The following is a 15,704-nucleotide window of genomic DNA, read 5'->3' on the forward strand; positions in this document are numbered from 1 at the left end:
CCCTCAGCCGCGCAATGGACGAAAACCACGAGTGGGTTCTGCACGACGACATCGTCTACTCCATCTTTTCCATGTGGGGTACCCCTTCTATACATCTATTCGCAACCCCAGAAAACAAAAAATGCCAAGACTTCGCCTCCAGGTACTACCATCCAGGAACATTGGGGAATGCCCTGTGAATAGACTGGTCAGGAAAATGTCTTTACGCCTTTCCACCACTTGCCCTGATACCGACAGTCCTCCTCAAGCTGTCCCACTCCAACACCAAGATGATCCCATTGTTCCGGAGTGTCCACGCCAGTGGTGGTTTCCGGACCTTCTTCACTGGTCACTCCGTCGACATATAAGATTGCCATGCCGCCCTTTCGAGGCCAGATGAGGCATCCCAACCTCTCGTCTTTGAATTTGGCAGCATGGCTCCTGAGCTAGTACAGTATGGTCACCTTAATCTTCCTCAGGACTGCATGGAGATTCTAAGGGAGGCAAAACACCCTTCCACAAGAACAGCTTATGCCTTCAAATGGAAAAGGCTCTGCATATGGTGTTCGGACAAGAACTTTGACCCAACAACATGCAGAGGAGAAGCTATGCTTCCATATCTATTACACCTGGCAAAGTCTGGCTTACAGTTTTCATCAATCAGAGTACACTTTGCAGCTCTAACAGCATATAGGAAAAGTCCTTCACAAACCTCTTTCTTTAAAATCCCAGTCATTAAATATTTCCTAGAAGGTTTAAAAAAGGTTTTTCCTCCTATTAGACGTCCATCTCCTCCATGGGAGCTTAACATAGTCCTTTTGTGTCTGATGCTACACCCCTTTGAACCCATACACAAGGCATCCCTCCAACATCTTACCTGGAAAACTGCCTTTCTTGTAGCAATCACTTCAGCTCGCAGGGTTAGTGAGATCCAGGCCCTTTGCGCTCAAGAACCTTATACTGTTTTCCATTCCTCAAAAGTGGTAATGAGAACACATCCTAAATTCCTACCTAAAGTCATTTCAGACTTTCACGTAAACCAGACCATCTCCTTACCGACTTTCTTCCAAAATCCATCTACTCCTGCTGAGAGAACCCTACATTCTCTCGATGTAAAGAGAGTTTTAAAATTGTATTTAGATAGAACAAAATCATTGTGCGAGTCACAACAACTGTTTATTAACTATGGCCCAGTTCGAACAGGCCTGGCCACCTCCAAACAATCTTTATCCAGGTGGATTGTCTCATGTATCTTATTATGTTACCAGTTAGCAAATAAATCCCTCGATGGCAGACCTAAGGCCCATTCCACTAAGGGCAAAGCAGCAACTGCTGCTTTGATGAGCAACATTCCGTTAGCAGGAATCTGCAAAGCAGCTACATGGAGATCTGTCCACACCTTTACTAAGCATTACTGTCTTGATTCGGATGCTAAGACAGATGCTCAAGTTGGACAGGCCTCTCTTAAGAATCTCTTTGCGTGATTTATTATTTGTTTCTTGTTCTGTCTTCTCCACCGCTGTTATTGGGATGGGCTTGCTAATCTATTCAGTGCTTATAACTATACATGGAAATCCCCTACGAGAGAAGGGGATACAGTTTCTTACCTGTAACTCCAGTTCGCTCGTTGGGGTATTTCCATGATAGTCATATGCAACCCTCCCTCCTCCCTGGTGGAGTTGACATGATAATAATTATAATAATAATATTAATAATGAAAGATATTTTCAGACTTCTTCACGTCACATTACAAGCCTACAAAAAAAACTGAGGCAACTGCCTTTTGCTATGCATGATGGGATACAGGAAGTCTTTCTCTTCTTAAAGGCACAGCTCTATTTACATTCGGTATAATGGCAGCCTATGGGCTACACTGTCCTGCATTGTTTCATCCTTATTTTAAAGTTGTAAAAAGGTTTGTGAAAGATTTTTTCTACATTATCTCTAGAATATACATGTTTTTTAATGTATATCTATACTACAGTACCCTTTTTTTCAACCAAAAGAATGAACAATTTGGCCTTTGTAGCCTTTCCTCTAGGCTGCACATTGACATTCTTAAGTGACTTTGCAGGCCTTCCTCAAGAAAGGCAAACATCTACACTTAAGAAGACACTTCAGAACAGTGCTCCAGGGTCCCCGCAGGCGTGCTGAGCTATTTAGTGCTTATGACTATCATGAAAATACCCCTACGAGAGAACTGGAGTTACAGGTAAGAAACTATTCCCTCTGATGTAACAATCCGTTCACATTTGTTTTATATACGATAACACTTCCCATGGTGTAACATCTGTTGTTTAGTGTTCAGTGTTCATATTTAAGAGCCCCTAGCACCATTCCTACTAGATTTCCTTGTGCCATTTATTTTGGTACTTTTAACGCCTGCTCAGAGCAGGTGTTAAAAGGAGGATTCAATTGTGTACAATGGGTCTCTGAGTGATTTGCAGGATTAGCTTCAACATTTTTTCTGCTAATCCTTCAAAGCGCCGGACTAGCGTTAGCAATTTTGATGCTAGTCCCCTAACTACCACCACGGTGCGCCATATTTTAAATATGGTGCACACCTGGTGGCGTTAGGGGGTGCTAATGGGTGCAAGAAAAGTGGCGCTGCACAGAGTTTCTTAAATATGCCCCTAACTTTATTATTCCTTATAGTTAACTTCTTTGAATATTTGCAATTCTTAGTCCTGTTCTAGTAATCTACTTTGCGTGTATTTAACCCGAGACATAAAATAATTTTGTACACTACAAATAGTTCTCTCTTGCAATATTTGCCCTTAGGATATACTTAATTTGAGGTTTGAAGGGTTAACCGACTTTACAAGTACAATTTTGTAGGTGCGATGTTATTGACTGATAAAGCTTAATCTTTTTATATCATATTGTAATGTTAATTGTACATTGAAATCATTAATATTAAAAAGTTGATGGTAACTAGTTTCTCATCCACTGCTCCATTCCAAATTACCGTGATATCATTGATGCACCTCCTCAAAGATGAAATTCCCCTTTGTGATCACACCTGACATGCCCGTCTTCAAACACCAATGAAAGACCTTAGTGTAAAATGGGGCAAATCACAAGCACATTGCAATACCATGTAGTTGTATGTAGAAGATGAAACAGTACATCAATGTTATTTTAAGAACCTAACTAGTTGTAGTGTGAGTATGTAAAGGCACGGATTGAGCAGTTAGTCATGATTTCAACGCTACAAGCTGATATCATGATCTTGACATTCATGGTGGCCAAAGTAAAACGTGTTTCCAAATGCCGTTCATATCCCTAATAAACAGAGGCATCATAGTCATAGGCAGTGCCAGAAAGGTGTATAGAAACATGGGCAGTTCCACTGTATCTGAGTCAGTCCACTGTAAATTCAATGGTAAGATGGGAATGAACAAGGTTTATGTAATTTAGGTATATCATTGGCATGACGGGATGCTTTACACCTACAACTCTAAATTCCTTATAATTTTTCATTTCTAGTTGAAATTACTTTTGAGATTATTTATTTGAAAAATTCTATTTAGGAATAGGTTATGTGGTTGCTATCTCCAACCTCATAACATGTGTATGGATTCTATATTGTAATCATAACATTTCCACATTTGTTGGCACTGGAGATCATTATGTTGTGTATACAAACATTTCAACCTTAATAAGAAGTCCATGATAACAATAACTTAAAGTGACCTGTTCATATTCCTAAATAAATACTTTTTGTTAATTTTTTTAAATGGAGAGCAGCGTAATAAATACCACCTGTTCTTTCACATTTGAACTTAATGAATAGGAAATTATTTATCTGTACATTTGAAGGAATCATCAGGAACTCTCATTTTATAATTATGGTAATACAACATAAAACTGTTTTGAATAACACTTGGCATGTGACGTTTGAAGGATGATTTTGTATTACTCTCTCAAATGCTTGAATAAAGATAAACCACATTTCTGATTATATCTCCTAACAGGGTTTACATTTAAGAAAGTGTATCAATCAGGGTTATTTTTCTCTGCTGGATGTTCACAATCATAATTAGAAGTATAATAGTCAAGTAAGATGCCTGATTGATATCCCCATCACAACTGGAATAGAAGTTCAAAAGTTGATTGTTTAAGCATTTGCTTCTTTTACTTTTTCTTTTAATATGGAAATGTGTAGAATGTGGCCATAACCTTTAACCTTGGAATTATTATTTGAATGTGGAGATATTCATGAAACATTGCTGTTCAAGTATTCCACTTTAAACACTTTGGGGGTCATTACGACCTCGGCGGTCTTTTCGCAAGACTGCTGAGGTACCGCCGCGCTGAAGACCGCCAGTGGTGGCGGTCTTCCGCAACACGTATTATGACAGCTGGCAGGCCACCGTCCTTTTTCGTACAGAAAGCCGCCAGCAGCCATACTGGCGGATTGCGGGAAAGTGGAGGTTGCTCAACCTCTACCGCCACGTCAACAGAACACCGCCCACTGAATCACGTCCCATGATTCGGTGTGGCGGTGTTCTGGTGACGGTGTTCTGGTGGCGGGGCTGCCCCCATGGATCCTGTCCCCTCCAGGAGGATCAATGGACAAGGTAAGTTGATCGTCCGTTAGGGAAGGGGGGGGGGTTGTGTGTTTTGTGTGTGCATGGGGGTGTGCGTGTGAGAGTCTAGAGGGGGTGAGTGAGTGAGTGTATGCGTGCGGGGGGTGCTGTGTGTATGGGAAATGTGTGCGGGTCGGACGGTGTGCATGGCTGTTTGTATGTGTGCGGGTATGTGTTGTTGGGGTGTATGTGTGCGTGTAGGGGTGTGTATATGTGCATGTTGGGGGTGTGTGTGTGTAGGGGTGTGTATATGTGCATGTTCGGGGTCGGGTGGAGGGGTTGTGCCACCTTTGGGAGGTTGCAGGGGGGTGGGGAGGATTTGTGGGGGGTAGCGGGGAGTGGGGGAGACCCCTATCAGTGCCAGGGAAGGAATTCCCTGGCACTGATAGTGCCTACCGCCGTGGATCTCATGGCGGTTCCCAACCACATGAGATCCATGGCGGTATGCAGGGTCCTTATACTGTCGGCGGTCTAGTGAGGACCGTCGGGCTGGAGACCACACTCTCCAGCCCAGCGGTTCTCACCGCCATGGCGGTCGGAATGGTGAAGTGGCAGATGACCGCGGCGGTAACCGCCGCAGTCATAATTCCTTTTTTTTTTCCGCCGCCCTGTTTGCAGTCTTACCGCTGCTTTACCACCGACCGCCAAAGTCGTAATGAGGGCCTTTGTTATATTGTATACTGTGCACATCCGATCCTAAAAACGTAGATACATTGCTTTCAAATGTCATCCTCCTTGTTACAATCCTAACCTTGTGATTAATCCTGCCCCTGAGACAGACTTATTCCCTTAGCCTTAAGTCTTTCTTTTTAGATTTGCTTTAATATAAAAGAAATACAGAATTGATTATTGTTTATTTATGTCTTGTATTGATCCCTCTTCCTACTCATAAAATCGTAGAGCTCCGTTGGAACTTCCTCATATAGCAAGATACATGTAAAATGGGTAGAGAGAGTCAGGATTTCAAACTGTGAAGAGGAAGACAGAATAGGAGTAATGAAGATTACTGATATGTAGGCCACTCATTCATACATACATTGAGAACATTCGTAATCTCAACAACGGCCTTGTGACTGACTCACAATATTCGAAGTTCGGTGCTGGGACAGTAGTAACTCCACACATAACTTGCTTGTGTTTTATAGGGAAATACCAAGTTTTAGTATACTCCCAAATAAAGGTGTTTGGGCCATATTAATGGCCAAATCATGCTGCCCTGCATGTAAGGGAAAGGACAGGAATGCACTGTATTTAAAAGAATATGGCACATTCCTGCCTTTGTCCCTGCACTGGTGCAGTTTTGGCTGCCTAGCGCCAACGCGTGTGCCCTTGCATCATAGTGCAAGTATGCTTGCATTGTAAGGAAGATTGTTTTTGTATAGGAAGGGCCACCTTCCTGCACAACAACAATCCCCTGAAGCAGAATGCAGCACACATAGAAAGAGATAAAAAAACAAGGAGAAATTAAGATATTTCTCCTTGCTATGCCTCACTTGGGAAGGTGTAGCATTTTGGCACATTCCCAAGCCTACCATTTCTGGTAAATCTGGGAATGCGTAAAAATTCATGCAGGGTGTGTGGGAAAAAATCCATGCAACAACCATGGAAATCCTCCCTGGGCCAGAGTAACACAACACAGAGCGCTGCATTGCTTTACTCCAGATTTATGAAGCCACTCAGGTCCACGCAAGGTTGCCTTGCATGGCTTCATAAATTGTGTTTAAGGCTTGTGTCGTGCATGCACCACGTTGCGTGGTGCAAGAGTGACACAACCCCATTTATAAATATACCCCTTTGTTTTGGAGCACATCTAGGCAACACTTCATCAATTATAGAAGGAGAATAAATGAAACATAGGCGTAAATAATGATTCTGACTTTTACGTAATGTGCCAATGCGGGCAAGCAGAAATCATGTTTGCATGAGTTTACTACATAAATGCCAGACATATTGGCTTTGCCAATGCTTACTGTATGACTGATAGCATATGTGTGTGCTCACAGACACACACAGTATCTCTTACAAACATTCCCATAGTACCCTTTCCCTTAAACACATACACAAGACTGTCAAACATACAATGCTCTCACATGCGAAAATACATGAGAATAACTTGATGATGGTAGTGCTGGTAGTAGTGTTTGTTAGGGGTGTTAATGGTAATGTGATAATGATGATGGTGGCGATAATAATGGTGGTGGTAATAGTAGTAATGGAGGTTGTTGTAAAGGTGGTGATAGTAGTGCTATTGCTTGCTGTAATGGTGGTAGTGGTGGTGTTATTGATGATAGTGGTAATTGTGGTAATATTAGGGTAGGAGCCGAGACCGCCTGTAACATGGAGGGCAGGAGACCTTTGAAAACCACAGTACCAGTGAGGATGAGTTAGACCAAGGGCCAAGATCTCACAAGATATTGGGTTACATGTTTTGTGCACAGTAATGTATAAACACTAATTATCAATTAGGCAGCCATTTTAAGGTCTAGCTTGCAATCATGTCCAAGGAAATGCTGTAATGAAAAAACAGATCCCTTTCTTTATACATTGCTTGTATGACAAAGAATTGGGTGTGCAATAGCTGAGTGCACTTTTCAGTTGTTAAAATAGTATTTTATATATTGGAATGGAACTAGTTACTGGAGGACAGAATTATACACCAGACAGCCAATTACATGAGGTAAGGCAAGCTCATTTAGGGTGATCCAAGATGTGATTCAAAATATCTGAAAGCAATGGGTGAAGTGGGCTGACACAGATGGGCCAATGGCTAAAGGGCTTACTCAAACTCTACTCTCTATTTTTAAACAGCTGTGTTGTCAAGCCAGACCAAACAATTAGGCACGGAAATGAATGATGTAGATTCAATTTGCTATTATGGGGGAATCAGACCGTAAAGCACTATTGACTGCTTACTATTGGAGTGTAAGCATTGTCCATAGGTGAGTTAATTGTAGTACTACCTCATATAAGTACATTGGATGGGAATGTTACATGCAAAAGGAATCAACAAGAGTGCTTACCAATCACGTAGTCACCAAAACCTATGGTGCTTAGTGTAATAAAGGCGAAATAGACAGCTTCGTCGTATGTCCAGCCCTCCATGCTGGTGAACATCAAAGGGGGCAGCAACAAGAAGAGCAGCAGGCCAGTCAGAAGGGCACAGGAGCTTGTCAGTACCTTTGCCATTCTCTGAAAACAATGGAGAAAAAATCCTGGTTTTAACTGTATGATTTGAACTAAGCAGTGCACAATCATGTTATCATAGTATCATGTGAGAAATCAAATTAGAAAACATACCTGGTGGGTTCTTTCACAAAACAGAAAAGGAGGGCTTATATGGTGGGAGTTTTTTTTTTAAAGAACTGGTCCTGTGCACAATACTCCCATACCAGTCACAAAAGAATGACAGTTCTACAGTGGAGATAATGGATCTTCCCCCAGTATGGGAGAGATCAATAGGTCCCTGTGAGTATCCAAAATCAGGAACAAGAGCCCTCACTCACCATTTGGTGACATGCTTCATCATCGGGCTTTGCTCCTTGTCAGACCTTTGCTGGAGATCTTTTTAGAAATATTTGCCGGTGGTGAATGCAGTAATGTGTGATTGGTGAAATGAACTGTTAAAATTTACTACAGGGACCAAGTAATGGAATATTTATTGAAAATGTGGGCTTCTGTCAAGATTAAAGACAAAGAAGATAAGGGGAAGTAAGAATAATGCCTATTTTACCCAATTCAAAATATAGGCCCTCATTATGACATAGGCGGTAAATGCCGCCTACCGCCACAGCGACGGCCGCCAAAAGACCGTCGCCATGGCTACTAGCTGACTGCCATATTATGACCATAGCCGGCGGAATTCCGGCTACGGTCATGGCGGTGGACGGCAGTAAGGTGGCGCTGCTGCCAGCAGGAGCGCCACAGCAGTAGACCGCCGCAGACCGTATCATGACACATGATACGGCCTGGCGGTGTTCTGCTGGAGGGCACTGCTGCTGGCAGCAGCGCCCGTCCCGTCGCCTGGCGGGGGACCCCCTGCAAGCAGGTAAGTCGGGTGCTCATACAGTGGAGGGGGGTGTTGTGTGTGTATGTTTGTGTGTGCATGCATGCGGGTGTGGGGCGTGTGGAATGCGTGCGTGCATGAATGGATGTGTGTGTGCATGGATGTATGCATGCATGCGTGGGTGAATGTGGATATGTGTGTGTGTATGCATGTGTATGTCTGTGTGTAGGTGTGTGTATGTCAGGGGTGTCGGAAGGGGGTGGGCGAGGACCTGGGGGAGGGGGGCGGGGAGACCCCTATCAGTGCCATTGAAGGAATTCCCTGGCACTGATAGTGCCTATCACCATGGTTTTCGTGGCGGTAAGAAAGCCACGGAAACCATGGTGGTGGTCGGGGTCATATTCCTGTGGGCGGCCTAGTGACGGCTGCCGGGCTGGAGACTGTAGTGTCCAGCCCGGTGGTCATTACCGCCATGGCGGTCGGTGTGGTACATTGGCGGTTTGGCTTTTGCTAAACCACCGATGTCATAATATGGCGGTATGTACCGCTAGCCTGTTGGCAGTACTACTGCCACTATAACACCGACTGCTGGGGTCATAAGGACCCCCATAGTGTCTAATGTCAACAAATCCTGTAGTCTAGGGATTTTGTATGGAAAAGGCAGAGTTGGATAGCCCTACACTGCCTAAATTGAAAAGGTCAACATGTTTCTCGCTAAATTTGTCTATAAAGACCTAGGTGCATTTCATCAGGACCTAAAAAAGACCATACCTAATCCTCACTTTTGTAGTAAACTAATTTGAATGTGCGGAACAGGAACCCTCCTCAAATTAAAGGTTGGGCCCCAGAGGGGATAGCAATGGCCATTAGTGATCCAGCCAATGTAATAATTTGATCGTAGATCGTAGAGTCAGTTGGCACCTACCCCTGCTCTGCGTGCGCATGTCACCAAATGGTGAGTGAGGGCTCTCGTTCCTGATTTTGGACACCCATACTGGGCTAAGATCCATTATCTCCACTGTGGAACTGTGCATTCATTCTTTTGTGGATTCTTTCACAACCCTGGTAGCACTGAAAAGTATGTAGTGTAACACCCTAGAGCCCAGAGGAACATAGGCAGTGTACTATCCCAGTACACAGAGAAACAAAGGAAGTGTAACTCCCTAGTGCCCACAGAAAGACAGTAAGTGTAACACTCTTGTACCCACAGAAACACAGGCGATGTAACACTCTTGTACCTACAGGAACACGGGCACTGTAATATCCCAGGACACACAGAAACACAGGTAGTGTAACACTCCCTGTACCCAGAGAAACACAGGCAGTGTAACACTTCTGTGCCCCGAGAAACACAGGCAGTATACCATCCAAGTCCTAACAGAAACACAGGTAATTTAACACCCTAGTATCCAGAGAAACACATGCAGCATAACATCCCAACACCCATAGAAATACAGTTTGTGGAATACTGCACTACCCACAGAAAGACAGGTAGTGTAGCATCCCAGAACCCACAGAAACACAGGCAGGTTAATATCCTAGTAAACACAGAAACACAGGTAGTGTAACACCCTAGTGCCCACAGAAGCACAGGTAGTGTAGCACTCCTTTCTCCAGTATTGGATCTTTCATAGATTCACATGCTTGAATCTTTCCCGCCGTCAAAGTGGGAGTCCCACCATACATTAACAAAGCAGTATATAGGCCCTAATGGAAATGAACATTCTATTTAATAACATATCCATGTCCTTTTAAAAAAAGGACCAAACTTGACTTATGACCAATCAGGTGACAGCACCCTCTAGAACATTCCCAAGAGAGGCTGATTTTCTACCGCACGTTATGTGAAGGGAGTCTCCCTGAGCTCTGCTCAGTTCTTCCTCAACTTACAGGTATTGTAATCTCTCCTGTCTTTCTGATATGGGTAAAACACCTAAAAAAGGATTATTACAACCCTGTGATTTGTGTGGAAAGAAGAGACTGCACGTAGATGATCCACACAAGCACTGTATATATTGCCTACACCCTCTACATAAGGTAAAAGACTGTAAAATGTGTTGCACCTTTTCATCTAAAACACTAAAAGATCGATTGCTGTGGCTACAGAGATCAATAACCTCAATAATTGTCCGGTCAGGTGAGGACGCTGACTCCACTGCAACCTCCTGCAAAAGGCCATAAAAAAGGGAAAGGTCTTCTGACAAAAGAATGCCCTAAAATATCAAAAAAGGCCTTCAAAAAAGTCTCATCATGAGTGTGTCAAAGGCACAGCTGGCAAAGACAAAAAGGAAAAAATCTCCTCTAGGTTCCAGGAGACCCCTATGGGTTGCAGCATTTCTTATGCCACCCATAGGGAGATCTGACAATTCTTACACAGGCCTGCCAGTGCAGCCTGGGTGAAATAACATCCACGTTATTTCACAGCCATTTACCACTGCACTTAAGTAACTTATAAGTCACCTATATGTCTAACCTTTACCTGGTAAAGGTTGGGTGCTAAGTTACTTAGTGTGTGGGCACCCTGGCACTAGCCAAGGTGCTCCCACATTGTTCAGGGCAAATTCCCCGGACTTTGTGAGTGCGGGGACACCATTACACGCGTGCACTATACATATGTCACGACATATGTATAGCGTCACAATGGTAACTCCGAACATGGCCATGTAACATGTATAAGATCTTGGAATTGTTATTCCATGATCCCCCGAGTCTCTAGCTCAGACCTGGGTACTGCCAAACTACCTTTCCCGTGGTTTCACTGCAGCTGCTGCTGCTGCCAACCCCTCAGACGGGTTTCTGCCCTCCTGGGGTCCAGCCAGGCCTGGCCCAGGAAGGCAGAACAAAGGACTTCATCAGAGAGAGGGTGTTACACCCTCTCCCTTTGGAAAAAGGTGTCAGGGCTGGGGAGGAGTAGCCTACCCCAGCCTCTGGAAATGCTTTGATGGGCACAGATGGTGCCCATCTCTGAATAAGCCAGTCCGCACCGGTTCAGGGATCCCTCAGACCTGCTCTGGCACAAAACTGGACAAAGGAAAGGGGAGTGACCACTCCCCTGACCTGCACCTCCCCTGGGAGGTGCCCAGAGCTCCTCCATTGTGCTCCAGACCTCTGCCATCTTGGAAACAGAGGTGCTGCTGGCACACTGGACTGCTCTGAGTGGCCAGTGCCAGCAGGTGACGTCAGAGACTCCTTCTGATAGACTCCTTCAGGTGTTGCTAGCCTATCCTCTCTCCTAGGTAGCCAAACCTCTTTTTCTGGCTATTTAGGGTCTCTGCTTTGGGGAATTCCTTAGATAACGAATGCAAGAGCTCATCAGAGTTCCTCTGCATCTCTCTCTTCACCTTCTGCCAAGGAATCGACTGCTTACCGCGCTGGAAGCCTGCAAAACTGCAACAAAGTAGCAAAGACGACTACTGCAACCTTGTAACGCTGTTCCTGCTGCCTTCTCAACTGTTTTCCTGGTGGTGCATGCTGTGGGGGTAGTCTGCCTCCTCTCTGCACTAGAAGCTCAGAAGAAATCTCCCGTGGGTCGACGGAATCTTCCCCCTGCAACTGCAGGCACCAAAGAACTGCATCACGGGTCCTCTGGGTCTCCTCTCAGCACGACGAGCGAGGTCCCTTGAACTCAGCAACTCTGTCCAAGTGACTCCCACAGTCCAGTGACTCTTCAGTCCAAGTTTGGTGGAGGTAAGTCCTTGCCTCCCCACGCTAGACTGCATTCCTGGGAACCGCGTGTTTTGCAGCTACTCCGGCTCCTGTGCACTCTTCCAGGATTTCCTCTGTGCACAGCCAAGCCTGGGTCCCCGGCACTCTAACCTGCATTGCTCGACCTCCTGAGTTGTCCTCCGGCCTCGTGGGACCCTCTTGTGCAACTTCGGGTGAGCTCCGGTTCACTCCACTTCGTAGTGCCTGTTCCGGCACTTCTGCGGGTGCTGCTTGCTTCTGAGTGGGCTCTTTGTCTTGCTGGACGCCCCCTCTGTCTCCTCACGCAATTGGCGACATCCTGGTCCCTCCTGGGCCACAGCAGCATCCAAAAACCCTAACCGCGACCCTTGCAGCTAGCAAGGCTTGTTTGCGGTCTTTCTGCACTAAAAACACCTCTGCACGACTCTTCACGACGTGGGACATCCATCCTCCAAAGGGGAAGTTTCTAGCTCTTGTCGTTCTTGCAGAATCCACAGCTTCTACCATCCAGTGGCAGCTTCTTTGCACCCACAGCTGGCATTTCCTGGGCATCTGCCCACTCCCGACTTGATCATGACTTTTGGACTTGGTCCCCTTGTTCCACAGGTACTCTCGTCTGGAAATCCATTGTTGTTGTATTGTTGGTGTTGGTCTTTCCTGCAGAATTCCCCTATCACGACTTCTGTGCTCTTTGGTGAACTTAGGTGCACTTTGCACCCACTTTTCAGGGTCTTGGGGTGGGCTATTTTTCTAACCCTCACTGTTTTCTCACAGTCCCAGCGACCCTCTACAAGGTCACATAGGTTTGGGGTCCATTCGTGGTTCGCATTCCACTTCTAGAGTATATGGTTAGTGTTGCCCCTTTCCCTATGTGCCCCTTTAGCCTTCTATTGTGACTATACATTGTTTGCACTGTTTTCTATTGCTATTACTGCATATTTTGGTATTGTGTACATATATCTTGTGTATATTTGCTATCCTCATACTGAGGGTACTCACTGAGATACTTTGGCATATTGTCATAAAAATAAAGTACCTTTATTTTGAGTATATCTGTGTATTGTGGTTTCTTATGATATTGTGCATGTGACACTAGTGGTACTGTAGGAGCTTCACTCGTCTCCTAGTTCAGCCTAAGCTGCTCTGCTAAGCTACCTTTTCTATCAGCCTAAGCTGCTAGACACCCCTCTACACTAATAAGGGATACCTGGGCCTGGTGCAAGGTGTAAGTACCCCTTGGTACTCACTACAAGCCAGTCCAGCCTTCTACATTGGTTGTGCAGCGGTGGGATAAGTACTTTGCAACTACTTACCACTTTGTCATATTGTACTTTTCATAAGAGAAAAATATACAAAACAAGTTCAGTGTATGTACACCTAACCAAAATGTTTTGCTTTTCTTCTCTCACTTCTTTGCTAAGTGCTGAAAAGTACATCTAAAGTTTCAAAAAGTTCTTAAAAGCTTTAAAAAGTTTTTTCTCTCCTCTTTAAAAAGTCCTGAAACTTTTTCTTTCATTTTCTGTCCCTTAAACTCTTGTCTATCATGTCTGGTACAGGCCAAACTCTTGATCTGTCCAGCATAGCTTATGACAACCTTAGCTGGAAGGAAGCAAGGAGTCTCTGCATAGATAGAGGTTTAGGGGTAGGGAAGAATCCCTCAAGACAACTGTTAGTTAATATGCTCATTGAACAAGATAAGACCTTAGTTGGCACTTCTGGTGAGAAATTAGCTGATGGTTCCCACTCTGATTCTGGGGCACCCCCAGTGAAAGATTTGGAAGGGAACCTTCCCAACCTGACCCTTAGCAGGCCACCTAGCATAGCTGGTACTGGTGAATTCACATCACAGTAAGAGTGTTACTTCTCATCATAGTAGGAGTGTTACTTCTGTAGGCCAGAATGTTAGAGTGCCATCTGTTAGGGAAAGGTCTCCCTCTGTTCATTCTCACCATTCTTCTGTGTCAAGGCATGCCCAACCCACCCACCCTGATGACAGAGTGTTAGAAAGGGAGCTCAATAGATTGAGAGTGGAAGAATCCAGGCTGAAGCTCAAGAAGCAACAGATGGATTTAGGTAGGCAAGCCTTTGATTTAGAAAAGGAAAGACAGAGGTTGGGGTTAGGACCCCATGGTGGCAGCAGCAGTATTCCAAATAGTCATCCTGCAAAAGAGCATGATTCTAGGAATCTGCACAAGATAGTTCCCCCTTACAAGGAGGGGGATGACATTAACAAGTGGTTTGCTGCACTTGAGAGGGCCTGTGTTGTACAGGAGGTCCCTCAAAGGCAGTGGGCTGCTGTCCTATGGCTATCTTTCAGTGGAAAGGGTAGGGATAGGCTCCTTACTGTTAAGGAAAGTGATGTCAATAATTTTACAATTCTTAAGAATGCACTCCTAGATGGTTATGGCATAACCACTGAACAGTACAGGATGAAGTTCAGAGAAACCAAAAAGGAGTCTTCACAAGACTGGGTAGACTTTGTTGACCATTCAGTGAAGGCCTTGGAGGGGTGGTTACATGGCAGTAAAGTTTCTGATTATGAAAGCCTGTATAACTTAATCCCGAGAGAGCATATTCTTAATAATTGTTTGTCTGATTTGTTACACCAGTACCTGGTAGACTCTGATCTGACCTCTCCCCAAGAATTGGGAAAGAAGGCAGACAAATGGGTCAGAACAAGGGTGAACAGAAAAGTTCATACAGGGGGTGACAAGGATGGCAAAAAGAAGGATAGTAAATCTTCTGACAAGGGTGGGGACAAATCTAAAAATGAGTCTTCATCAGGCCCACAAAAACACTCTGGTGGGGGTAGTGGGCCCAAATCCTCTTCAAATCAAAACAAAGAGAAGACACCATGGTGCTATTTATGTAAAATAAAAGGCCATTGGACAACTGATCCCAGTTGCCTAAAGAAAAGCACCAAGCCTCCTACCACTACAACCCCTGCTGCTACACCTAGTGCCCCTAGTAATAGCAGTGGTGGTGGGAGCAAACCTACTAATAGCCAATCCAAGGGAGTAGCTGGGCTCACTTTTGGTAATTTAGTTGGGGTTGGTCTTGTTAGGGAGACCACAGAGGCTGTGTTAGTCGCTGAGGGGGCCATTGATTTGGCCACCTTGGTTGCTTGTCCCCTTAACATGGATAAGTACAAGCAACTACCCCTAATAAATGGTGTTGAGGTTCAGGCCTACAGGGACACAGGTGCCAGTGTTACAATCGTAATAGAGAAACTGGTCCACCCTGAACAACACCTACTTGGTCACCAGTACCAAGTGACTGATGCTCATAACAACACTCTTAGCCACCCCATGGCTGTTGTGAATCTCAACTGGGGGGGGGTTACTGGTCCAAAGAAAGTTGTGGTTGCCTCAGATTTACCTGTAGACTCTCTACTAGGGAACGATTAAGAGACATCAGCTTGGGCAGAAGTGGAGTTGGAGGCTCAT

The 15,704-nt window shown here is 44.8% G+C and overlaps 1 protein-coding gene across 1 annotated transcript in view; it reads right to left on the minus strand.

The window, feature by feature from the left end:
- KCNK17 (potassium two pore domain channel subfamily K member 17) overlaps positions 1 to 15,704 on the minus strand; it is a 288,304-nt gene that overhangs the window by 22,694 nt on the left and 249,906 nt on the right. Inside the window, exon 4 of the mRNA XM_069236331.1 lies at positions 7,592 to 7,760. Coding sequence (XP_069092432.1) covers positions 7,592 to 7,760 — 169 coding nt within the window. The remainder of the gene's footprint in view (positions 1 to 7,591; positions 7,761 to 15,704) is intronic.

This window comes from Pleurodeles waltl, chromosome 5 (genome assembly GCF_031143425.1).
Source record: "Pleurodeles waltl isolate 20211129_DDA chromosome 5, aPleWal1.hap1.20221129, whole genome shotgun sequence".
In the NCBI taxonomy this organism is placed as follows: domain Eukaryota; kingdom Metazoa; phylum Chordata; class Amphibia; order Caudata; family Salamandridae; genus Pleurodeles; species Pleurodeles waltl.